We start from the raw sequence: 26,823 nt of genomic DNA on the forward strand, positions 1-26,823 counted from the left end.
TCATTCATTCCTTGTTGGTAAGCCAATAAGCATTTATTATGTGCCTAAAACTTTCCTGGTACCATGTTAAATCCTTGGGGTTCAAAGAAATTCAAAAGATTTTCCCTGCCCTTAAGAAGCTTATGCTATAATAAAGGAGAGGACATGTAAATGATTATTTACCATGGAAGGAATGGCAAACTATTCTAGTATTTTTACTAAGAAAACTCCAAATAGGGTCAAAGAAAAATGGCTGAACAACAACAAAATTTACAAACAAGCTCTATATAAGATAAATAGAAAGCAATTAATAGAAAAAAGCCCTAGAATTAAGGGTTTGGACAGTTCTCCTATAGAAGGTGAGCTTTTAACTGCAGTTGGAAGGTAGCTCTGGGGAGGAAATCAGGAGAGAATATTCCTTGCATGGCAGATACCTTAGAGCTGGTAAGAATGCTCAGAGATGAGAGATGGAGTGTTTTGTTTTAGGAACAGCAAAGAGGTCAGTGTCACTCTGTTGGAGAGTATGTAGTACATAGTGGTGGTTGTATAAGAAGTAAGAATACTGGAAAGGAGGTGGGGGAAAATATTTATGAAGGGCTTCATGTATGTTCTGAGACATTATGGAGAAATGATTGATGTTTAAAAGATATTTTTGTTATGGAATAGTCACCAGTTTGCTCTCCAGAGCCCAACATATTATGCATTGACAACACTTGCCTAAGAAAATATTCTAAATATTGTCTGATATGGTGATGAATTGCCTATTCACCTATGTCACAATTTGAGCAATATCTACTTTTCATCCACTTTATTTTTCCACTGTGGATAGTTAATGCAAGAGTTCTGAGTCCCAATTTAAAGGAAACAAACAAAAAAGGGAATCTGAGAAGTTGCGAGTTGCTCAAGATTATACAGCCAATCTGGGTCAAAGGCAAGATTTGAAATCATGGTTTGGAGGCCAGTTTTCTGTCTACTTTCATATTTTGTCTTTTCTAAGATTATTTTCTGTGTTCTTCGTGGGTTTAGGGGTGGGTGATGATGTCATGGGTTGCTCCCAGGCAATCTCAAATAAGATCTTCTGGTTTTAAGGGATAAAATACAAGGATATAGGGAGAGAAAACATGTTTATTCCCAGAATAGCCAGGTCCCAGCTGAGACAGCTGGAGGACGTATCACCACCATTTGATGGCACCCTACATAGTCCCAAAAGCAGAGTCCCTGGGAAGGGATTAAGAGCAAGAAGCTCTTGCCTGTGACTTTTAGCAAAGCTTCAGTTTCTCATTTGGAAAACTAGGCACTTGGATTGGGTGGCTTCTGAGCTCTAAATCTATGAGCCTGTGATCATTTAGTCTAATGCAATCTTCCCATTTTACAGATGAGAAACCTGAGACTCAGAGAACAAGAAAGGTGGCAGTCCTGGAGTCAGGAAGACCTAAATTCTGTCAAGATACATGCTAGAGGCGTGTCCCTGGGCAAATAATTTAATCTGCCTTAATTTCTTCCAAAATGAGAGCGTGAACCACTCCTGATGTTTTAGGTCTCTTAATCTTAATTCCACTATTTCCCAGCCAGCAAATCTTCGAACCGTCAGCAGAGGGGGCACCAAGCACGGGCTTTAATCAAAAATCCCTCCTCTCTCCCCACCCTCCGAGACTTTCTTCCTCCCGCTCCAGCCTCCTTCACTCTAGCATCCCCAAAAGTGGCTGTTGACCTTTCAAGTTCTAGTAAAGTGATGCAACAGGATAATATTTCAAAGAAAAAAAAAAGCTTATCTAAATGCTAGATCCGGTTTTCCCGTGAGAGTATTAGTTTTTTTTTTTTTAAGTAGGTCACTTTAAAGTAGGTCACACTTCGGGGGCGGGGGAGAGGTGATGAGTGGAAGCCCCGGGGCGTCCGATAGCGGGGTGGGACGGACCTCTGGCTTTCGGATCCCCCACTCCTCTGGATCACGAAGCCACGCGCAGGCAGAGAGAGGTGCTCCCGGTTGGTCCCGTCGGGGCCAGCTGGGAGTCTAGGTAGGGACGGGCGTGTCCCTGGTCCCCGGGCGCAGGTGAGCAGCCGCACAGCTGGACGGGACGGGGCGGGGCGAGCGAGGCGGAGCCGAGGGCGTGGGGAGGGAGGGGCGAGCTCGGAGCAGGATGGCGGGGAGGGGATTGGAGGCGCTGCGGGAGCTGGTTAAGGAGGCGCGCGTCTGTCGGGTGCTCCGTTCTGTGCGCGCTCGCCCGCCCGCCCGCGGGGGTGGCTTCTCGGGGACCCACATCCAAGTGCCCTTCTCCCGAGCCACGCTGGCTGCCCCCAGGTTCTCCCCGCTCCTTTCCGATCCAAAGTGGGGAAAAGGGAGGAAACTCGCTCAGCCGGGATTTGGGGGCGGCCCGCCCGCCTACCCCTCGCATCCCCGTCTCGAGCTGGGAGGAGGGAGCATCTTTTCCCTCCTCACCTGGACGGCAGCGGCCCCGGAGGTGGAACAGGGGTCGTACTGGGGGGAATATAAGCTCAGAGATGGCGAGGACGGGGGGCCGTCGGAGGAGGAGGTCGCTGGGCGAGCATCCCTCCGCATCTTGGACGGGCCCACGCGCTCCGCGGAGCCCTGGGGGCGTTGGTCGCCACCTGTGGAAATCTAGGGGCGGGGCGGGGCCCGCGTCCTTCCCGCGGGGGCACTCTGGAGGATAAGGTCCCCACGGACGGGGGCGGCCTTCGCTTTCTGTGCCCGGGCTAGCCCCGGGGGGTTTGTAGCCTGGCGGGCAGGGCCCCCGGGACGTGCCCAGGCCGGCTGAGGGAACGAGTGCGAGGGCGCGGAGAGGCGGGCCCCCACCGTCGGGGCGGCGGGCAGGACCGCTTCGCGTTCCCCAGCCGGGCGGCGGCGGCCGCTCCGGAGCCTCTTTAACGCGGCGGCCCGGGCCGCGGCCACGTGACGCGTATTCCTGGAAAGTTCCTGGAAAGCGCCCCCTTCCCCCGCCTCGGCGGGAGAGCGCGGAGCCCGGGAGGGAAGGGGGCGGGGCCCAGGCGCGGGACGGGTTCGGCGGCGGCCGGAGCGGAGCGCGGCGCGCGCCTCGGAGGTCGCGTGCCCCGCCCGCGCGCGCCAGCCTGCGACCGCGCCAGCCCTCGAGCCCGCGTCTCCGCCGGCTGCGCGCGGGGCAGCCCCGCAGCATGCGCCCCCGCGCGCCCGCAGCCGCTGCCGCGGATGGTGCGCGCTCGGCGCTCCCAGCCCCTCCGGGGGGGCCAGAGGAGCGGCGGCCGCGGCGGGAGGAGGGCGCTCTGAAGGGGGCTGCTGGCAGGTATCCGCCGGGGGGGGGGGCGGGCGGCTCCGGGGAAGGGCAGGCGGGGCGGGGGCGGGAGAGCTCCGCTCCCGGGCTTCACCGCCGCCTCTGCAGCCGGGCCGGCCTGAGACCCCTGGGGCACCCTCCCCGGGACTTGTGCCCGCTCTACAGTTTTCCTTCCCGGCGTCCCGCTCCCGACGCGGAATTATCATTCAAAGGAACAATCCTTCTAATAACCTGACCTCCTGCCCCTCCCTCCCTCTCTCCCGGTCTGTCTAATCCCCTCCCCCTTCTCTTCTTCCCTCCCACCAGTCAAAGGGAAGCCCGGGAAGCGGCCGGAGGGAGGGGGGGGGGAATCGGAAAGGAAGGACGCCGTCCCCGGGCCGTCAGCACCGCCGCCGCCGCGCTCCGGGTCTGCCGCCTCTCGGGGGCCTGTTAGACATCCGGGGGGGGGGGGCTTGGGCAGACACCCCTCCTGTCCCTCCGCCCCATGTCCGCGGGGGAGACAGTCCGGGTTAGAGGAGGAGGAGGAAGGTGGCGGCCAAGGTAAGGGCGCCCGGTCGCACGCCCCGTGGTGCCTCCGGTCCCCCAGCCCCACGGGGTTAGGGAGGGTCGATTCCTCGACAGCGCCGGCGGCGGCCGCCTCAGCTGGAGCTACCACAGCCGCCTCCCCGAGAGCCTGGGAGGAGGAGGAGGAGGAGGAGGGTGGGAGGGAGGGAGAAAACCGGAGAATTCTCTCGGGCAGGGATGTGACCATTGGTTCCTTTCCGTGTCACGGGCTGCGATCTCCCCCTCTCTGGGGAAAATCGGCACCTTAGTGTGAGAAAGAGGCCCCGCGCCCTGCAGAGCGCGGAGGGCTCCGGGGCTGGGGGCCAGGTTTGCAGCGGGCTTCCTTTCCCCCGCCCCGGACGAGCTGCTTTGGGGGCGGGGGGTCACCTTGCTCCCTTCCTCCCTCGGCCGTCCTTCCTTCCTTGCCCTTGAAATCTCCCCCCACCCTCGGCTGCAGGTGACTTCCCTCCTTCTCTAGAAAGCCTCTTCTGCCTCCTCTCGCGAACCTCCTTCCCGCCCCTCACCTTGGCCAAGGTGGAACCTGGATGCCCCCGTGTGTGGCGGGAGGGATGGCGAGGCTCGCCGCGGAAGGAGTCTCACCCTGACTCTCTCTCTCTCATTGCAGGCGGACCGAGAGTGAAGGGGCGCTGGGGGGCTCTCCCGTCCTCCTGCCCCGCCCTGGGGAGGAAGCGCCGCCGGGACCCCCAGCTCCTTTGCCATCCCCGCCAGCTGCCTCTGCTCCGGGGAGGGTGTTTTGAGGATCCCCGTGACTCCCCCGAACCCCGCATCGTCTTCCTCGGAGCCCCGTTTTGGGCGGCAGCTTTTCTGTCGGGGTGACCCTTTCCCCATGACCCTCAGGTCCCGCGAATCCACCGTGGATGGTGCGGAGGGGACTCGAGGCCGGTGGGGAGGAACCGCGGAGGAGCAGCCCTCGGAGGGGGCGCGTCTGGCTACAGCTATGCGGGAACTGAGCCAGGCAGGTAAGGGACCGAGGAACGGAGCTCCGGGTCCTGCCCCGCGGCTCGGAGAATGTCGGGGCAAAGCCTCGGCATCTCAGGGAGCGAGGCGGGGCGGCTAGAGAACCAAGATGTGAAGGGAAACGAGGGCACCGGCTGCTTCACCTTGAGCCTGCTCCTCCTCCCTCTCTCCCGCTTTCCTACTAAGAAAGGGCGGCGGTGGTGGGGGAGGGGGTCGTGCAGCTCCCAGCCACTGGGAAAGGATGTGCTCCTCTCCCCAGCCTCCCTGAAGGTGCATCTGAAAAAAAAAAATCTTTTGTAGGCGAGGGCTTGGATTCAAATTCCGTTTCCGACAAGTCACCTAAATTCCCCCGCCCTTAGCTGGCGCAAACTGCGATTCCCAAGTTCCTTCCAGTGATCCTTGGAGATCTGGGGGGGTAAGGGGATTCCTTAGAAACAGAGCAGCCTTGTGCCATCCCTGCGACCTAGAATAGCCTCATTCCCTAAGGAATCTGGTGTCCGGGAGGGGACAGAAATAAATCTGAAACTGGGCAGGAAGGAACGCTCTGCTCGGCTTCTCCCTCAGTGGCTGCCTGCCCCTCTGGCCGGTGCCTAGGCTGGGGGCTGACTGGGAAATACTGGCGCTCCCGGGAGCTTGAGCTCCCAGGCTGCTGCCGAATTCTTGGGGTGGAGCTGTGGCCAGCCCCGAGGGGCCGATGGGCCAAGCAGAAGAGGGACAGTCTGCAGTTTGGCAGTGGTGGATCAGGATGAAGTCCAAAGGCTGAAGAGAGGAGGGGAAGCTGCTTCTGATCCCCTCCATTTACCCCCTGATTTATCCCCTTTCTAAAGTGCTGCTCAGTGGCCACTTGGCATCTGAAAGAGAAAGCAAAAATGTGTATCTGTATATGTTGTTATTATTGTTACTATTTTGCAACATATCTCAAACCCTTGGCCCCTGGCTGAGTCCAGGTATTTAATTTGACTATGGGAGGGGGAGCTGACTGCAGACTTTCTCTCCCAAGGTCTAGGAAGACTTTTGCAGCACCCGGGAGGGAAAGAAGTCGAGACAGGGAGGTAATCCTGCAGCCGAACCAGCTGCTGCTGCTGCTGCTGCTGCAGCTTCTCCTTTGCAAAAGGCAGATTGTCAGGAGGGGAGCAGGGATGGAGCCCAAACTTTCCTAAACTGCAGAGGAATCTGGTTTATTTCTAATAAAGGAGCTGAACTGGGTGCAGGCAAATTAGAAGAGGGGAGATTGCCCTGATTTACCGTCAGATTTTATGAGAGGTGAAGTCAAGCAAAGTCCAAAGGAATAAAACTCATATTGTAAGGAAGTCCTGAGCTTTCTGTGAGGCTGCACACTGATCTTTTTCTTATTGAGTGATAAGGCTCTTAAAAAACAAAGGTGGTCATAATGGAAGCAATGATGAAGTGGTCTTCTATACTCTTTCTCTGTAATATGTATAATAGATATATGTATATGATATGTATTATGTAATAACATAATAAATAATATATAGTAATAAATAATGTATTTTATAATGTATTACATAGAAATTTGGAGGGGAGATATGTTTAAAGAAATGAGCTTTGGGCCTTCTTGAATTAAGATATGAATGAACTAAAGTATCCTCCTTAGGGAAAAAAATAGAACACCTTAGAATTTTCCCCAAAGACCTAAAGCATAGATAATGTGTAATGTTTCCCTGATGATATGATAGGGCAGGGAGATCTTCAATAGAATTACCAGTCTTGGAAATTGGACTCTCGGTGTCTGTATGCCATTAAATTTTAATTTTATTAACTTCACAGAAGGGAGTAGGAAAAGCTTTGGGAGCTGTTGTTGATCTTCAAGGAAGAAAAGTAACTTTAAATGTTGAAAAGTTTTGTGGTTTTTGTTTTTTAAGTTTTTTAACTTTGGAAAAAATCCATTAAGAGGAAGGCTTTTATTTAGAGGAGTAAAATCTTCATTTGGCATCTCTAAAATTCTAACAGATTCAAAACTTCCTTAAAGTTCTTCCAAACTGAAGTTCTGGCAGCCGCTGAAGGGAACATTCTCCCCTTGCAAACTTCCCTTAGAAGTGAGGCTTTTTACTAGCTATGATTTCTCTCCCGTGATAACTGGTTAGAAATATCTACTCACCTCTCTTTTCCTTTTTTCTTCTTAAACACCAACCTCAGGGTGGTACTGGGGAAGCATGACTGTTAATGAAGCCAAAGAAAAATTAAAAGATGCCCCCGAAGGAACTTTCCTGATCAGAGACAGTTCTCATTCGGACTACTTGCTTACTATATCTGTCAAAACCTCGGCAGGACCAACCAATCTACGAATAGAATACCAGGATGGGAAATTTAGATTGGACTCTATCATCTGCGTCAAATCCAGGCTGAAACAATTTGACAGCGTGGTACATTTAATTGAATACTACGTCCGAACTTGTAAGGACAAGAGGACTGCTTCGGAAACTCCTCGGAATGGAACTGTGCATCTCTATTTGACCAAACCTCTCTATACTTCCACTCCAACACTTCAACATCTCTGTAGACTCTCTATAAACAAATGTACAGCTAAGATCTGGGGATTGCCTTTACCAACAAGACTAAAAGATTACTTGAAAGAATATCAATATCAGGTATAAGTTTCTCTCTTTTTTCTAAACATCCCTCAAGTAGAATCTCTCCAAATGCAGCTATGTAAAGAGAGCCAAATCATCATAGCCCTGGCTAGCCACGTGTCCAACTCAGAAATGGGATTTCCCTGTAAGAACAACTGCAGTCAAACTTAAGTGTCCAAGGAAGGCTGGGAGTATGGGAGCAAGATAACTATATTAAAATCCCCGTCATTATTCTTGTCTGAATGACTTGACTTTGCCACTAAAATGAATCTTTCTCTCCCTTTTTGTTAATTGAGTATTTGGTGGTACATTTGTAAATCTGAGAGTTGGGGAAAACTCTCTCTTTAAGCTGGTCATTTTTTGTGTGTGAGTTCTTAGCTATCGGGGTGTCAAGGGTATTTGCTGCCAGGTGTCCAGTTGGTGTTAAAGCCTAGAACTGGCACAAAAGAACTGGAAAGGGAAAAGCTGAGCTGGAGCTGCTCACAACTTATTTGCCTGATGGTCAAGTGGTGGCTTAGGATGGCTTTATTTCACATTTTCGTGTACTTGTTTAGAGTTTTTGTTGTTCTTGTTAAACAGAACATGCTTGTCAGTATTTATCTTCTTTTTTATACCTTTCTCCAAACCCCAAAAGTGACCGTGAAATCTTGTATTTGTCTTTTGACTCCAAACAGCCGACGATCTTGTGTGAGGAGAGTACTGTAGCCCTTTACTTTAAAAAAGGAGCCTTACTTCAGAAACATTTCAAACTGGTGCAAATGGACCTTGACTTTCCATGTTTTATTTTTGTTTTAAAAAAAAAAAAAAAAGGCCAAATACAAGAATGTCACGCTCCACAGGTGCAACTAAGACCATGGTGATGAAAACAATTTGTTTTATTCTTGCTGAAGTAACCTGTTGCCATTTTCACTTTTTTTGGAAAATGGCTACACAAATCTATGTCTGTTATCCTTGAAATATCTGACTACAGAGAATCGGCAGTTGTTTTCCTTCTACCTAGTAGAGTACTTTGGACTTAATTTACCTCCAGATACAGAGGGAAACATGCCTGTTTTCTTTTTCCCAAATGTTTATCCATGGCTGTTACTGAAGTATCCAATTTTGATTAGAATGTACTAAATAAAACAAATGCCTTTTACAAGCTGCACTTCTTCCTTCCGAGTTGTAGAGACCATCACACAAATAAAGTCTGACTGTAAAAATTTTCATCCTGGTCATATCACAAAACAGACCTTTAGAAAAAAGAGAGAAAAGGAACTTGGCTTTCTGGAAAGCTCCATGTGGATGGGGCTTTTAAAAATGATAATAATAAAAATAATAGCTTATGTTTATAAGAGACTGTAAGGTTTATAAATTGCTTACCAATTTCCTCATTTGAACTACAAAACTGACCTATGAAATAGGTACTTTTTTTTGTTCCCATTTTACAGATAAGGAGATAGACTTCCCAAGCCTAAGGGTGAAATTGTTAGGAAATATCTGAGGCATTATTCAAACTGAGTCTTCCTCAATCTAAATCTAGTGGTCTGTAGTTTTTAAGAGTGAATAAGAAAAGTGGTTTGTATTTTTTTTTTTAAACACCGTATATAGGATGATGATAAAATAATAATAATAATAAAATGTTTATGAAAATAATGACAGTAGAATAGAATAATAGAAATAAATGTTCTCATCGTAAAATAAAAACCAAAAGTTGCTACTCATTATCTTTAAATGGTCTCACCTTGATTATTGTTGGACCCCAAGCCTCCTTTGTAGTTAGGGTACTTAACGATTCCTCCTTTCCTTTTCCTAACTTTTTACTTTGGCAGGTGAGTCATTTGGTTTAGGTACTAGAATACTCAGCTGTTAAGCAGTAGGGTGCTAAGGCTTGGTTTGTTAATCACTAACCATTTGTTAGGTTCATACTAAGGGCCAGGCACAGTGTTAGGGGTGTAAAGATAAATGGGCTAACATTCTTTTGGGGGAAAATATCTCTTGTCACTTGCCTTAGTATTTCCAACTTTAAAAAAGGTTGAATGATATTTTTCCCTTTGTAATCCTCCTTGGCTTCTGTGAGACATGTTTCATTATAAAGGACTGTGGTTTTGGTAGGAAATTCATCTCTGTACATGCAGATAGAATTCTTCAACAAAAGGGTTTGCTCTTAAAGATTTATATGGAGTTTAAGTTGTGTCCTGTAGTTAAAATGGGACAGTCAATCTGATATGATCTTGGGAATATGCAGAAAATCATAGATTCAGAGTTGGGAAAAGACCTTAGATGGTTATCTTGTACTCCCTTCCTTCCTCCCCACCCCCTTTTAAAAACTGAAACAAGAACTGAAACAGAAACAGAAAAATTAGTCAACTTGCTCAGAGTCACACAGGTAATAAATAGCAAACTGAGCCAGGATTTAAGTCCAGGCCCTCTTGACTCTAAATGCTCTTTGTTTGAATCCAGGTTCTTTATATTCTAAACTAATTTTCTTCCCTTCTGTGGAGGGAACATCTTCATTTGAAGAGCGTGGGGCTCATGCTTAGTTTATTGTATCTCCACCTTTGAACCTGTGAATTGGCTGACATAGGATGTTTGTAAGGGTATTCAGGCAAAAATTTCCAAATTTTTTATTAAAATAATTTTTATTTTATTTTTTTCTGATTCTTTTTGTAGCTCTTCCCTTCTTGTTAACACTTATTCTTATGAAAGTTTCCAGGTTGCAAAGTGGGAGTATTCAGGTGACTGGAAACCAGGGCTGCCATGTTACTTGCTGCTCTAATACAGCCTTTCATGGTTGCTGGGCAGAAATATCTAATGGAAGAATGAACAGAGTTTTGTGTCATGCTGACAAGTGGCTGAGGACTATTAAAAAGGAATGGGGAGGTAGGATAGAGTTTGTGATACCCAGCCCATCTCTGCCATGTGTTTGGAAATTGGCTACTCTCTTATTTCAAACTCCCCTCCCCTGACAGTGGAGAAGCCTTTTGGATTTAAGATCTAAGAGGCATTCCAGTCATGTCCTAGCCCTTTGGGTTCCTGGAAAGGTCCCCTCCAGAATGAGCTGCTGGGTATTTTTAAATGGGTCTAGTTGAACCCGTTAGAGCAGGCTATAAAAGCCAATTTACCACAGCTAGTTGTCCAGGGTAGCATAATTTTACTAATTAATTTATTGTTAATTCCTTTTCTTTTGTTCTGCTGATTTGGGCTAGAAATATTTTTTTTCCTTCAATAGTTTTCAGTTATGTCTGATTCCTTCTGACCTTATTTGGAGTTTTCTTGGCTAAGATACTGGAGCAGTTTGTCATTTCCTTCTCCAGTTCATTTTATAGATGTGGAAACAGAGGCAAACGGTAAAGTGACTTGCCCAGGGTCACCTAGCTAATAAGTATCTGAAACCAGATTTGAACTCAGGAAGATGAATCTTTCTGAGACCAGGCCCAGCACTCTATCCATTATGACTCCACTTATCCTTCCCCCTATCACTTAATGGAACTGAAGTTACAAATGTTACGTTGCTAGTTTATCAGGGATCCAAAGCATTGATTCCTTTCACTTTAGAAATGGAAATCAAGAAGGGATAAGGGATGTATCTGAGTTCACAAAGTAAGTTTATGATAGAACTATAGTGAATAGCTAATATTTTTGAGTATTATTTTTCTAAGATCATAAAATTAACTAGTGGCAGAACTGGACTAAGGCCCAGCTCTCTAAACTTCTAGTTTGCAATGTAGCTGATATTTATTGAATAGTATATTATAGACCATAGCTTCTTAAACTTTTTCCACTCAAGATCCTTTTTCACCTGAGAAATTTTTCATGACCCTAGGTATATAAGTATATAAAATAGGAATACAAATCAAACATTTACTGATAATAAATCATAATTTTGTGAGCCCTGTATTCAATTATGTGACCCCATATGGAGTCATGACCCACAGTTTAAGAAGCTTTGCTAGAGAATCTAGATTTCCATTAAGTCTGAAACATACTTGCTATACATTTCTGCTCTGACCAAGGTCCTTTTTGAGTCTAGTTTCTTGACTAAGTTAAAAACAAACCTAGATCCTCTTATTTTTTTTTTTTTTCTGTTCTGTTTTGGTTTGTTTTGTTTTTTTTTTTTTTTCCTTTTTTGTGATATAGGAATCTTGAAACACTTTAAAATGTCAACAGATAAGTTCAATTAGTGACATTTCTTTGTGGGTGTGTTATTGAGAAGGTTTTGAGTACATGGGATATTACATCTAGAGCTGGAAGGACTCTCTTTACATCATCTAGTCCAACCCTCTCATTTGATAAATGAGAAAATTGAGGCTGAATCACATAGGATCTTATGTCCAGAGTTGCAAAGGGTCTTAGAGACTACCTTATCATCTAACCTCCCCATTTTACAGGTGACTTACCCAAGTCCATGCTAGAGAGAGATTTTGGCTTGGAATTATTAGAAATATTAAAAAATTGTATCTGATATAAAACTCATGTGGAAATAGAAGACACTGTAAAAATAATCCTGGGCATGGAATGTTCTGACATCCAGAACTTTTCATCCTAGTGACTGGTCCAGATCTAGCTCATTCAGGTCCGGGAAGAGTGACCATATAATATCCCTTAATGACCTTTGGAATAACAAGCCAGATGAACAGATTGAGGCAAAACCCTCCTTCGTCTCTAACTTCTCATTTAATTACAGAACTGACTTGCTTTCTGCTCCATTTTACCCTTGTAGAATATTGGAGCCCAAGAAAGGATCATTTAGTCCAATCATCCCATTTAGCAGATGAGAGAACCAAGACCTAGAGAGAGGAAGTGTCTTTACCCTGTAAGCCCAATGTCTAATGTCACATAGCTTAGAACCAGGACTAGAATTCAGCTCCCTCTTGAAGACAGACACTGATTTTGCTTCTTCTGTGTTTTCCTACTTCAAAACTCATCATAATGCTTGGAACATAGTGGACTTAGAGACTCAGAACTGGAAGATCTCAGAAGTTAAGGAATCTGACCCCTTTGTTTTATAGATAAGTAAACTGAGACCCAAAAGGGTGAAGAGATCATACACAGAATAAGTGACAAAATCAGAATTTGGATCCATGTTCTCAGTATTCTTTTTTATATGTTGTGTAGGCACTTAATGTTTGCTGTTTTGAATTTGTATTTATTTAATAAAATGGAGTAACTGGATGGTGTAGTGGATAGAGTGTCAGGCCTGAACTCAGGAAGACCTAGATTCAAATCCGGTTTAGATACTTACTAGCAGTGTGACCCTGGGTAAGTCACTTCACTCCGTTTGCCTCAGTTTTCTCATCTGGAAAATGAACTGAAGAAGGAAATGGCAAACCTTTCCAGTTTCTTTGCTATGAAAACCCCAAATGGAGTCACAGAGAGTTGAATGTGACTGAAAATGACAAAACTTTAATAAAATAAATGTATGAAATTCATATCCTTTAACTCTTAAAAAATCAAGAAAGATTTGGCATTATCTGTGTCTATCTCATCTATTATTTATAGGTGACAGAAATTTAAATCTTTTTAACTATCACTTAATAAATCAGGGCTTTAGGGGAAAGAGGGAAGCGTGAAATGATTTTGGATTCTCCTTTCCAGCAGAATCTTTGGCCAGATTCCCTGATCTCTTGGGCTGATTTTACTTATGACTCATCTGAGACCTTAATCTGTCCAAATTTGCTCTCTTGAGAATTCAGACCCATCCTGAGCAACCTTGTGGTCTCGACAGAGACATCTATCCTCATTGGATGTCCATCCTCATCAGCTCCTCCCATTCTTTCTTGCCAGTTCAAGGTTGCTAATGGCACAGTTCCCTTCTGTTTATATTTTCTCCTCTCTGAGTCACAAAGTTGTCATTTTGGAAGCTCTGATGCAGCCTTGCTATCAGGACTGTACTCCAGCAGAGAGCAAGGCTAATTACATTTTTCTTTTGAGTAAGTAATTGGGTAATTTAGAACACCTTGAGGTTTAGGCTACATTTTTTTTTCTTTGACTCACTCTCTCCAGGCTTTAGAGCCTGCAGACTAATGTTTAATGCAGTATTTGTATTTTTATATTTATTTTTTGATGTTAGCCATGGTGATTTTGGGTGTTCTTTGTCACAAATACACTGAATTTGTGTAACATGCCTAGTGCCTTATAGGAATGAAGTGGGGACCAGTCAAGGTGGTCCTGGAAAAGCATACCCCATTGTATCTGAGTGGAGTTAGAAGGATGATCAGCCTAGGAGGTAAAGCACAGGTTATCCTAACTAAGAAAAGGGTGAAAACCAGTGATCCTTAATCAGTAGTGGAATGAGAAGATACTCTAAGCAGGCGTTCTTCACCCTTTTTTTTTTTTTTTGTCATGAATCCCTTTTCACAATTATAAATGAATAAAATAAAATAAAAAATTCATCTCAATCCTTGATTTACTTTAAGATTTATCCCAAGGAGGAAGCTAAGTGGTACCATAGTGAATAGAACACTGGCCTTTTGGAGTCAGGAAGACCTGAGTTCAAATGTAACCTCAGATACTTGCTAGCTATGTGACCTTGAGCAAGTCACTTAACCCCAAATGCTTCCTTTAAAAAAAAAAAAAAGATATCCCAAGCATCACTTTCCCCAAGAAATCTCTCCTGGTTCTCTTGGATGTTAGTGTCTTTTCTTCTAAGACTGCCTCCCCTTACTCTCCTTGTACTAAGTTTATACTTTCTCCTTAGAAGGTAATCTCCTTTAGGATAGGCACCTATTATCCTATTTTATAGACCCCCAAGTACTTAGCACAATATCTGTAAATATTGTAGTATTTGATAAACTTGATACTTGATATCACTTGATATCAAGTGAGTAAACACTTGATAAATGCTTGCTGATTGATTGGTATGCAATTGACTAGTCATGTAGGCTGATGAACAGCCTTACCACTCCATTGGTACCCAGGTAAAGTTAAGAAATCTAAAATAGGGATTCTTACCTTTCATTCCATGGATAGATTTCAAGGAGTTGTATGGGGAAAAAACTATATATTTTCATTAACCTTCAATTAAAATTAATCATTTTTCTCATTTATGAAAGTAGGCAAGAAATGTGATTCTGAGAAGGGGGCTTCCTCTGACTGTCAGAGATGCCTATGACATAAAAAATGTGAAGGAATCCTAGAGGATCCTTCCTGAGAGGAAGGCTCAAAGCATATTTGTCAAAAGATTCTGAAGCTTTATTATAAGGTATGGATAAAAGTTGCAGAGGATGGGTGGGTGGACTGCTATCTACCTTTTAACCACATAAATAAAATTGCAGAATCAATTAAGTGTGCAATGAGTTTGGGCTTGGGAGCTGAAGATACTATGAAAAAAAATGAAAAAAAAAAAAACCCAAGGAAGTAAGGGCAAGAAAGATGGCAAGAAAGGCATTATTTTTTTTTTTTGACATAGGTTAAATTTTGCCTTACTTAGAATCAAAGAAACTTTGAGTCAGGCTACCTCCAGCATTTTGTATTCAGCCAACCAACAAGTACTAACTCCTCATTCTAATAGTAATAATAATAATAGTAGTAGTACCATTTGTGTAGAGTTTACTATATACCAGGAAGAGTTTGAGGCACTGAGGAGATAATGTCTGACACATGGTAGGAGCTTGATTAATGCTAGTAGGCTGACTAGGTAAGGATCAAGAGAATCAATCTCTGCCTTCAGAGAGTTTATATTCTATTGGGAAAGGGAAATTGACTCTTTGAGAGGTCATATGACTTGGGTCCCTTGGGTTCTTCTGACTCCAAATTTCTTTTTTTCTTTCTTTCTTATTATATTCTTTGGAATGGTATCTCTTTATTCTCCCTATCCATCTCATCTCTCCCAAATAGAGTGATATTTTAATTAGGAGCATGATCCCAAGATGCCGTTTTGGAAGGTATCTTCCAGCAATTGTATGAATTTCTACCATGGGTTCTAGTCTTCTCAATTTTTTTAGTTTTTTCTTTTTCTTTGTATATTGGGTCCAAACACTTACTCCATTATTCACTGTCAAATTATCAGGCTAGGTCATTGTTAAAGTAACCTAGGAAAGGGCACAGACAGGCATTCCAAGATAGGAGGAACTGAGAGTTGGGAATCTTGGAAATAAGGCTAATTGATTTCTCTCTGGCTCAGCAGATTCCCTGAAGGGCATTGCTCTCACAGACAGAGGTCTGTGGGTTACCACGTTTACACGCTGTCCTTTGGAAACTGTCTTCCAAGGAAGAATTTGCTTACTCAAGCTACATGAGAGGCAACATAATATTTTAGAGATCACTGGACTTGCAATCAGGAGAAAACTGAGTTTAAACCCCCAATCTGAAACTTACTAGTTAGCATTATCACTTATTCTCTCCATGCCTCAGTTCTCTCATCTGTAAAATGAATTAATAATTGGTCAATCAATCAATAACACTTATTAGATATTTGTTACATACAATCAATACCTTCACTGTCCTATCAATACCTCAATTTATATTGTATTTATTTATTTAATGTGTCTATATCTTGAGTATATTTATATAAATAATTATATATAATATTTATATTAATTATATATAAATATACAAATATTAAATAAATAAATACAACAAAATTGATGAGTAAGTGGAAGAGAAAGTACTGGCCTCTGGGGGAATCAGAAAAGACTTCTTGGAAAAGGTGGAGCTTCAGATGCGCTTTGAAGAAAACCAGGGATTCTGAGAGCAGAATTGAGGAGGGAGTGTGTTTTGGGGCTGGAACACAGCCTGTGCAAATGTGCAGAGGTGGGAACAAATCAGAGCAAGAAAGTACACCCGGGAAAGTTGCCTGGCATGTTCTGCTCCAGAGAGCCTGGACTTAAATAGAAATCCTTCTACATTTCCCTTTCTTTTAGATATCTTATATGTGATTTTTCTTTTTCAATCTCAGCCCTGCTTGCTATAATATTTAAGTCAGAAGAAGCATCTTAACTTCCATTTGGAAAATGGAGATAATAATAGCATCTATCTTTCAGGGTTGTTGTGAGAATCAAATGAGATAATATTTGTAAAGCATTTAACATGGTACCTGGAACATAATAGGTGCTATATAATAATGACATTATTATTACTATTACTGTTAATAGTAGTAGTGTCTTTTTTTTTTTTTGGAACCACTCATTGAATTCTGGCACATAGTAGGTATTATAGAAATATTATTATTACTATTGTCTATTTTTTAGAACCAGTCATTGAACTCTGACACATAATAGGTGCTATAGAAGTATTATTATTAATAATATTATTATTAGTGTCTATTTTTTAGAACCAGTTATTGAACTCTGGCATATAATAGGTGCTATAGAAATTGTCATTAATTGTTATTGTAATTAATATTGCTGTTATTATTGTTATCTGTTTTGAGACACCAGTTATTGAACAGTCAATGGGCAGCTGGTGATTCAGAGCTGGAGCTCTGGAGAGCAATACTATAGGAACATAGTATAACTATCAAGAATTATACTGTATACTGTGACATATTTAATATTATAGGACTGCTTGCCATCTGGGGGAGAGGGTGGAGGGAGGAAGGGGAAAAATCGGAACAGAAGTGAGTGCAAGGGATAATGTTGTAAAAAATTACCTTGGCATGGGTTCTGTCAATAAAAAGTTATTTAAAAAAACAATTAAAAAAAAAGAATTACACTATCATATTATACTCTGGTTAGAGAAGATATATGGGATTGATCTCATTCTGTAACCAACCTTAAACTATCTCCTGGAAATTGCTGTATTTTATCTCTTCTGTTTTCCCCATTTCCCCCAACATGGAAATGTATTGTGATGATGGATTGATTTTGAAAGTGTTTCCTGTGATACTTGTCCATGGAGACAGGAATGTACAGCTTATACAAATTTGCAAGAGCCAATGGCTAAATTTTCACTGTGTGCACTTAGATCTTGGAAATTGGCAAAATCAGCACTTGATTTCTTTTTTTTTGTTATTGGTTACCTAGACTTATGTGATGGAGAAAACATTACTATTGTATATTAAACTTAAAAGTGTTTGTTGCATACTTTTTTGTGTGAATTGGTGTTAAACATTTAGCAGCACATCCCTGCATGAAGAAGACTTTCTGAAAAACGGGGAGCATCCCTCTCAGGGTTGTCAATATTTAGGTGCACTGAGGTGACCTTGTGAATGGAGCGAATAAGATTCTGGAAGACTAAGTTTGAATCCTTCAGACATTTTCTATCTTTATGATCTGGGACAAGGCACTTAATTTCTGTCTGTCTCATTTTTCTCATCTATAAAAGGGGGATAATGACTCATTCTTCCCAAGGTTGTGAAGGCAAAATGGAATTTTGTGTATATGCACACACACGTAATATTACATATCACATTATATGTATACATATACAGTATTATTTCCATATATACATATAGATTCTATACATATATACACATATAATAAATATGTAAGGTGACAGGTAAATATTAGCTATTATTATTAAGGATTATAGAGCTAGGATTAAAAGAGCATTCAGAATCCATTTAGTCCAATCCTCTTTGACAGCGGGGGCAACTGAGGCTCAGGGGAATGATTTGCCCTTGGTCACACATATGATAAAGGTCAGAAGTGAAATTTGAACCTACATCCTGTAACACTGGAGCCAGACCATTTCTCCTGAGCCCATATGTTCCTTGGGAGGTTTGAGAATATGTAATGTTGAGGTCAAGCCTGATGTGATGGCTGCCAGCACAAACAGGTGGCTAGCTTACGTTGGCACACTTTCTAGGAAAAAGATCTCTTTTGATGTCTTGCTTGTACAAGGTGTGGGCTAAAGTTTTTTTTTTTCCTTAACTGGGCAGTAAAAAAATTTTTTTGAAGGAAAAAAAGCCTTAATTTTTGGTTTTCCTGAGTTATAACATTCATGTGTTCTAAAGCTAATGATGAAAAAGTGCCTTACTTTAGAGAAGAGTAAGATTTCTAATTTAGCAAATAATTAGGCATTATGTGTAGAAATAGGAAGATAACTGTCATTTGAACTGGTATTTCAGATATTCTGTCTGTAAAAATCATCCATTTGGTTACCAGAACCCTGATACACGGCTGTTGTTACTACTGGATTGATGTTATGTATGGATGGATACTGTTACTACAGAACTAGTTGCTTTCTATTCTTGTTGGAAAAAATACTTTGGGTCAAGGAAAGGGGGAGGAAAGAGGGAAGGCAGGGATAGATTAGTTCTCTGACAGAGATCTTTTCACAAATACTGGTGATATGTATATATGTAGACACACATAAATGGATACATACACATCATATAATAACATTTAAAGTATGTAATGTGAAAATGTATACCTGCATAGATAATTTATATAGCAGAATCTATACTTAAACATAATTGATGCATTAAAATTTATATATTGATATAAATTAATTCATGCATTAAAATTTATACACTTATATAAATAGAATTCATATTGTTAAATAAAATAATTTTATATAAAATATTTCATGCATTATAGATTTATAAGGAATTTTATCTATATGTACATATCTGAGTATATGTATAGATTATGTGTATATCCATATGTCTATATATGTATTGTGTGTGTGTGAATACATATGTTCTCCTCTAGACTTCTGCATCGTTCCCTGAAGTGCACATTCCTTCTCCCTCTCCTCTCACCTGCTTTTCAGCTTCCTTTTTTTTTGTTGTCTTCCATATTATGCTGTAAGCTCTGTGAGCACAGGGATTTCCCCCCTCTGTCAAATCTCTTGATTCTGCTCACTTCATGCAGTATCAGTTCATGTAAATCTTTCCAGCTTTTTTGAAATTAACCTGCTCATCATTTTTTATAGATTGCTAATGTTCCATTACATTAATATATCCTAATTTATTAATCTATTTCCCAATTGATGGGCAGCCACTCAATTTGTAATTCCTTGCCACCACAAAAAGAGGTGCTTCAAACATCTTTATACACAGGGTCCTTTTCCCTATTTTATGATCTTAGAGGATAATTTTAGAGAATAATCAGTGTATTAGTGAATATTTTCTGTCAACAGGTATTTATTTTTATTTATTTTTCTTCTCAATTACACATAAATGAAAACATTTAAAATTTGTTTTTTTAAATGTTGAATTCCATAATCTCTTTTTCCCTCCCTCCTTTCCCTCCTTGATATAGTTTATAGTTGTGCAGTACTACAGAGTATTTCTTTATTAGTTATGTTACAAAAGAAAATGCAGATCAACATTCCCTCAAGAATAATAAAGAAAGTTTAAAAGAGTATGCTTCAATCAGCCCTCATACTTCATCAGTTCTTTCTCAGGTGGTGAATAGCATTCTTCAACATAATTCCTTCAGAAATTGCCTTAGATCATTGTCTTGCTGGAAATAACCAAGTCACACATATAGTTGATTGTTGTACAATATTGCTGTTACTGTTTAAAATGTTCTCATGGTTGTGCTCACTTCACTTTGCATCAATTCATAAAAGTCTTCTCAGGTGTTTTTGAAAGCATCCTGTCTGTCATTTCTTATTTTTCTTCCTCTATTACTTAATATTTATTTCCCCCCTGTAACACGTAAACAAAAATTTTAACATTCATTTTTAAAACTTTAAGTTTCAGATTCTCTCCCTTCCTCCCTACTCCACCCTCACTGAGAAGAAATTTAATATAGGTTATCCATGTGTAGTCATGCAAAACATATTTCCATAATAGTTATGATGTAAAAGAAAACATAGTCCAAAAAAGAAAAAACAACCTTTAGGGAAAAAAAAATTAAAAGAAAGTATGCTTCAATCTGCATTCAGACATTATCAGTTCTTTGCCTGGGGATGGATAGCATTTTTCATCATAAATCCTTTAGAGTTGTCTTAGATTATTGTATTGTTAGAATACTTATATAATAATTCATAATTGATCATCTTACAATATTGCTGTTACTTTGTACATAGAAAATTTCACTTTGCATCAGCTCATGGAAATCTTTTCAGGTTTTTCAGAGCAGCTTGTTATTTCTTATAGCATAGTAATATTTCAGCAAAATCATATACTACAACTTGTTTGACCATTCCCCAGTTAATGGAAATCCCCTTAATTTCCAATTCTTTGCCACCACAAAAAATAAATGCTATAAATATTTTTATACATATCCTTTTTCTTTGATCTCTTTGGAGTACAGACATAGCAGTGGTATTGCTAGGTCAAAGAGTATCTACAGTTTTATAGCTCTTTGGGATTAGTTCCAAATTGTTCTCCAGAATGGTTAGACCAGTTTACAGCTCAACCAATAGTGCATCTGTGACCCAATTTTTCTATATCCCTTCCAACATTTGTCATTTTCCTTTCCTGTGGTGGTACTTAAGAGTTGTTTTAATTTAACTTTTTTCAACCAATAGTCACTTAAAGCATTCTTTCATGTAACTATAGAGAGCTTTGACTTTTTTCCTCTGAAAACTGCCTGTTCATATGCTCTGATAATCCACTAATTAGAAAATAATTCATATTCTTATGAATTTCACCTACTCTATATATTTGAGAGATGAGGCCTTTATCGGAGAAATTTAATGTAAATTGCTCCCTCTCTTCTACCAGTTTCTTGCTTTCCTCTTAATCTTGTCTACATTGATTTTGTTGGTGGAAAGACTTTTAATTTGATTTGACCAAAATTATCCATTTTATATACCATAAGACTCTCAGTCTCTTGTTTGATTATAAATTCTTCCCTCACTCATATACCTGACAGATTAAATACTCTGTGCTTCCCTAATTTGCTTTTATAGTTAAATCATATACCTATTTTGACTTTATCTTGGTATGCTATTTGAGTTGGTGGTACATACCTAGTTTCTGCCAAATTGTTTTCCAATTTTCTCAGCAATTTGTATCAAATAGTGATTTCTTGTCCCAAAATTTGGATCTTTGGATTTGTCAAACATTGTGGTCATTTACTTCTGTATATTGTATACCAAATCTATTCCACTGATCCACTACTCTATTTATTAACCAGTACCATATTGTTTTTAATGATTACTGTTTTGTATACAGTTTGAGATTTGGGACTAGCTGCTAAATCACTTTCACATTTTTTTTCAATTGATTCTCTTGACATTCTCGACTTTTTGTTCTTCCAGATGAATTGTTATTATTTTTTTTAGCTCTATAAATTTAAAAAAAAATAATTCGATTGTTATAGCATTGTAAATAAATTAGCTTAGGTAGAATTTTCATATTTATTATATTGTTTCAGCCTATCCGTGAAGAATGAATATTCTCTGATTTTAACTGGTATTTATTAAGCACTTACTATGTGTATGAATGTATGTGCTAAGCACTGAGTACACAAAGAAAAAGAGGGAGAAATTTAAAAAAGAAACTTTACACTTTAACAGAACCATTTTTGTGCAGGCGGAGTTAATTAAGGCAGTTCCCTTGGAGCTGGACATGCATTTTGGCTTCCTGGGGATGCATGTGTATATTTGAAGAGGCTAGTGTTATTTCTCACTAAGTCAGAGCTCATGTCCAGGTTTGTGGGAAGTTGCTTCCTTAGAATATATACAAGGCATCACTTTTATTGACTTAAACTTACAGATAATGAATCTTTCCTATAAATAGGACAAAAGCACTGGATCTGTGATTTCATTTAGACTGAGTATTCCCAAATGAGGAAATTTTCTTTACCAATAAAAGTAGATGCTTTCTGCATTCTTTATTCTTACAGAGTTGTCTAGAAAAGTAGTTCCTTAAATTTTTGGCCTCTTTCAAAAAGTTTTTATTAATATTTTCTGCTTCTTACATAACGATGATCATCCCATGTATTTCTTTTCCTTACAGAGATCCCTTTACACTATTAAAAACTTTTGAGAATCCTGTCCCACCAAAGAGTTTTTGTTTAAATTGATTAAATCTACTGATATTTATCATGTTAGAAATTAAACCATTAGTATTATTATGAAATGGGCAGGTAGATACTATGGTAGGCCTGGAGTTCAAATCTGGTCTCAGAAACTTGTATGACCATGGGCAAATGACTTAACCTTGTTTACCTCAGTTTCCTCATGTGTAAAATGAGCTGGAGAAGAAAATGGCAAATTACTCTGGTATCTTTGCTGAGAAAATCTCAAATGGGGTCGTGAAAACTTGGACACAAAAACAACAATTATTATGAAAATAGTTTTAACTCCTTGAAATGGTCTCAGAGAAATTGGATCACACTTTGAAAACCACTAGCCTAGAAATGACTTGCTCAGAATCATATAAGCTATGTGGGTGAGAGGCAAATCTATGAACATAGGTCTTCCTGATTCTGAGGTCAGCTCTCATATGCCTTCTCCTTCATTAAAAAAAAAAAAAACCCAAATAAAAAAATGAAGTTGAGAAAAAAAGAACCTTCTTTCACTCATTCTGGAACTGAAATGAAATAACTATGAATATTTCTAGAGACTAATTAAGGGAAAAATTGGGTTGTGGAAAACCGTTAGAGGCTAGGGAGGCAGGGATGCAAACCTCTGGTTAACGTCAGTTCTACTTACTGCATGAATATGGAGTTTTCCCAGTAGTAGGATCTAATTATCTATACAGACATCATGTAGTTTAAAATCATACTATTTAGACACCATTCAGCTTTGGAAAACTTAGTGATGCAGGGGGAAAAAAACCTAAACTAAAAAGAAAATGTAGCTGTGTTTGAATTTTGCATTGGAAGGGACCCTAGGAAGGGATTATTGCCAGGACTGATAACTTGTAGAGAACTCCACCCAAATATTTTCTAGAATCTGCCTGGCTGCCTGTTCTCTCCTGACATTATGTAATGTAGCATATGCTGAAAAGAGAATGTTAAAAAGTTAAACGAATGAATGCCAAAATGTTTAATCTTGGAAACACATCAGATGGGCTTGGTATTTATAATAAACAGCTGTGTTTTACATTTAGTAAAATGTCTAACATGCTAGCTGCTGTTTACGTCACATTATTTGTCCCGGTGTAAATGAAGAGCAGGGCAAGACCATATGGTTTCCACGTGGTGCTTCAGAAGAACCCGGCTGCTATTCTTGGGACCTGTGGGACTTGGATGCTATTTCCCTTTGGTGCCATCAAAAAAATACCTGCCAAAGGGAGCTCAGAGAGCTGTATGGCAAAAGTGACTTTTTTTTTTCTCTCTTAGAAAAATCTCATCTTTTAAAATTTGAGTTGTTATTGAGATCCAAGAAGTGTGACAATAATAGACAAGAAGCCCAAGTTGAATATTTTAGAAGCAGCCTTGAATTCTACCATAGGTGGAGAGGGGGAGAGATGGCAATGGGACCCCCAGAAGTGCCAACCTGGATAGATGGGGATTGTAGAATGACAGTTGGAGTATTGTTTTTGTTGTTGTTGTTAATGCAAAGTTCTAAGTCTGAAGACTCCTGTGGCAAAACCAAGAGGTCCCAGAGCCAAAAATTTCCAACCAATATCCTCTCCCAACCATAGACAGTTACATTCTATAATCACAGGACATAAGCTAGAAGAGATCATAGAAAAAGATTGACACAGCGAAAGGAACTTTAATTATTGTTGTTTCATTATTTCAGATGGTCTGACTCTTTGTGATGCCATTTGAGGTTTTCTTGGCAAAGATACTGGAGTGGTTTGCCATTCCCTTCTCTAGATCATTTGACAGATGAGGAAACTGAGGCAAACAGGGTGAAGTGACTTGTCCAGTATCACACAGCTAGTAAGTCTGAGACTAGATTTGAACTCAGGTATTCCTGGCTCCAGATATAGTGCTCTATAGCTCTATAGCTCTATATAGTTCTATGTGAACCTGGGTCATTTCATTTCCTTGGGTCTAGTTTTCTTAATTGCAAAAATGTAAGGTGGAACTAGATGATCTCTAAGGTACTTGCCAATTCTAACTTGTATCATGCTTGTAAAGTGGTTTGTAGACCTTGAAGTTTTAGGTGAATGTCAGCTCTTAATGTTTAATCAGCCTATCATTTTACAAATAAAAAAACATGAGACTTAGTTCTTATTCTGCTATGTGGCAATTGTTGGCACAATGTGGCACTGTTGTTGGCACAACAGTAGTATGGCAAAATGGCTGGAATGTTAGACCTGGGTTCTGGTAAACCTAGATTAAAGCTCTGCTTCTGCACCTACAGGACGTGTGTTCAAGTCCTATTTCTGCTACTTCCTACTCATGTACTCTTGGGCTAGTCCTGACTTCCTTCAAATCTCAGCTAAAATTCCATTTTCTGGAGGAAACCCTTCTTTCTTCCCCTTACTGTTAGTACCTTTCCTCTATTGATGATGTCCAAATTATCCTATGTCTTATTTATACATAGTTGTTTTCATGTTGTTTCCCACATTAGACTGTGAACTCCTTGAGATTAAGCACTCTCTTTTTGACCTTATTTTGATCCTCAATACTTAGTACAGTGCCTGACATACACTTAATAAACGTTCATTGATTGTTTCTCTTGTGAAAAAAAAAGGGAATAAGAATGACAACAATGATAATGATTGTAACTACCTCACAAAATTGTTGAGAGTCTGTAGACAGTTTACTATGTAAACTTTAATACACACATATACACATTTAATACACATATAAATTCCAGTTATTATTATTAATTATGTACATCCGCTCCTCCCTCTACATGGTGAGTCATTGACAAGAATGGTCACCCATGTCTCCTTCCTACAATCTTGGATATGATTTAGGAGGATAATGGAGTAGGAAAGTGGAGAAAGAAAGAAATAGCTAAGATTTATCCTGGACTTGCCCCAAGAGGAGATATTTGATCAGCTCGAGGCTTTAAATAGCACTAAAAGCTTTAAGACCTCATACCTGCTGAAATTTTTAAATTTCCTGTTGATTTAACATAAAAAAATCTTGAGCTTCTCTTTTGGAACAATTTCAAAAAACTGTTAAGAGTGGAAGAGATGAAACAGATGACTTCAAGTTAGAAAAACTTGCTGTTTGAGGTAGATGATATATGAGTTTATATATCCTCCCTTCCCATGCATGCCATGGCATCACCTCCCTGATGTCATGGTCCTCTTTGAGAATGAAGAACAAACAAGAAACTTTGTGAATAGGAATAGGAGCTGCCCCAGTGGGAACTCAACTGGAACTAGTCAGTTGGGCAACATAGCTTCTTCCCTTTCCTTCCCTTCCCTCCCCTCAGCTAGGAAACATCTGAGGTCAGATTTGAATTCAGGTTCTCCTCACTCCAGGGCTGGTGCTCTATCTCCTGTGCCATCTGGTTTCCCCCTTCTTGCTTGCTTGCCTCCTTCCTTTTTTCCTTCTCTTTTTCTTCCTTTCCTTTTCCCCTCCCTTCCCCTCTTCTCCCCTCCTCTTCTTTCCCATGCCCTCCTTTCCCTTCCCCTTTCCTTCCCTTCTTTTCTCCTTCCCTTCCCTTTCCTTTTTTTTTTTTTTTTTGATTGCTAAAATCTCTCAAGATATCTTGGGGATTAAAGCCTAGGATCATTCCTTAAATTCAGATCACTCTGATTTTCATTTGATAGGCCAACAACAGGTCCCATGTCAAGCTCCGCTTGGTCCCTTGGGTCCTGAATGGTTCAGAGTGAATGTAAGTAGCAATTGTTTCTGTTTTGGCCAGAAATCCTGAGGGTCTTTTCCTCCCAAATGGACTTATTTTTTAAACTAGTTAATAGAGACCATTTTCTGCCTAATTCCTTACCTAGCCTTATTCCCCGATTGGGTATTGCTTCAATCAAACGCATATCTTAAAGGCCAAGTTCTCCTATTGCATCTGGGCCATCTTCATTTGTCCTGCTATATCTTGTCATTGGACCCAGATGGGTCTGGAGGAGAAAGTAAAGCTGATGACTTTACACAGCCCTTTTTCTCTTAAATCCATTTCACCTGGATATCATGGCATCATCTCCTTTATGTCACAGTCCTTGTTGAGAACAAAAGACAACCACATACTCTGCCTTCCCTCACCATTGGTGGTCTTGAGATGATAGCCAAATCTACTACCTTTAAACATTTTTATTTGGAAGAAATGAAAAGAGATAGCATCATTAGAAAAGAATCTTAGTGTCAAGTCTTCAAATTCATCTGCCGTGGAGGTTTTGCTTTCCATCTGCAGTCCGATTCTCTGGGGATATCATGACCAAATGGAGATTTATGTCTTAAGAAAGGAAATTAATGAGAATGGCCAGACATACTAAACTGACCTTGTTGAGTTCAAACCAGTGTTCCCCATGACTCTTGGGAGCAGCAAGGGGAAAGGATAGGAAAAGTTGCTTATTCTCTCTTGTTTCTAGACTGGAATGCTTTGGAAATGTCTTAGGAAACACCTGGGAGTCTTATTTAATTTTATGCATTTTGAAGTAAAATAATTTTGAAAAAAGAGAGAAAAGGAGGGAAAGAAAATAAGTTTGTTTCCAAAATTCAAATCCTTTTTATTTTTTTTACATATTTCAGACATTTCTATGATATGAACAGTGATGATGATTTATTTCTATTTTGATTTATGACAAAAATTGCTGGTTGGGTTTACTTTGAGTC

The 26,823-nt window shown here is 40.7% G+C and overlaps 2 protein-coding genes across 4 annotated transcripts; one reads left to right on the forward strand and one right to left on the reverse strand.

Annotated features, from left to right (window-relative positions):
* Positions 1-1,925: 1,925 nt before the first annotated feature.
* On the reverse strand, positions 1,926-3,128 carry LOC116419498 (proline-rich protein 2-like). The gene has a single exon (XM_031940146.1). The coding sequence runs from the start codon at positions 3,126-3,128 to the stop codon at positions 1,926-1,928; it is 1,203 nt and encodes a 400-aa protein (XP_031796006.1).
* SOCS2 (suppressor of cytokine signaling 2) lies at positions 2,217-8,685 on the forward strand. 3 transcript variants are annotated; one of them, XM_031937997.1, is made up of 3 exons: positions 2,217-2,278; positions 4,411-4,765; positions 6,921-8,685. In XM_031937997.1, the coding sequence occupies exons 2-3, from the start codon at positions 4,633-4,635 to the stop codon at positions 7,376-7,378; spliced, it is 591 nt and encodes a 196-aa protein (XP_031793857.1). In that variant the 5' UTR covers positions 2,217-2,278; positions 4,411-4,632; the 3' UTR covers positions 7,379-8,685. The 3 variants fall into 3 exon arrangements, with proteins under 3 accessions (XP_031793857.1, XP_031793855.1, XP_031793856.1); XM_031937995.1 differs by lacking the exon at positions 2,217-2,278 and adding an exon at positions 3,046-3,254; XM_031937996.1 differs by lacking the exon at positions 2,217-2,278 and adding an exon at positions 3,564-3,782.
* The last annotated feature ends 18,138 nt before the right edge of the window (positions 8,686-26,823 follow it).

This window comes from Sarcophilus harrisii, chromosome 5, assembly GCF_902635505.1.
Source record: "Sarcophilus harrisii chromosome 5, mSarHar1.11, whole genome shotgun sequence".
In the NCBI taxonomy this organism is placed as follows: domain Eukaryota; kingdom Metazoa; phylum Chordata; class Mammalia; order Dasyuromorphia; family Dasyuridae; genus Sarcophilus; species Sarcophilus harrisii.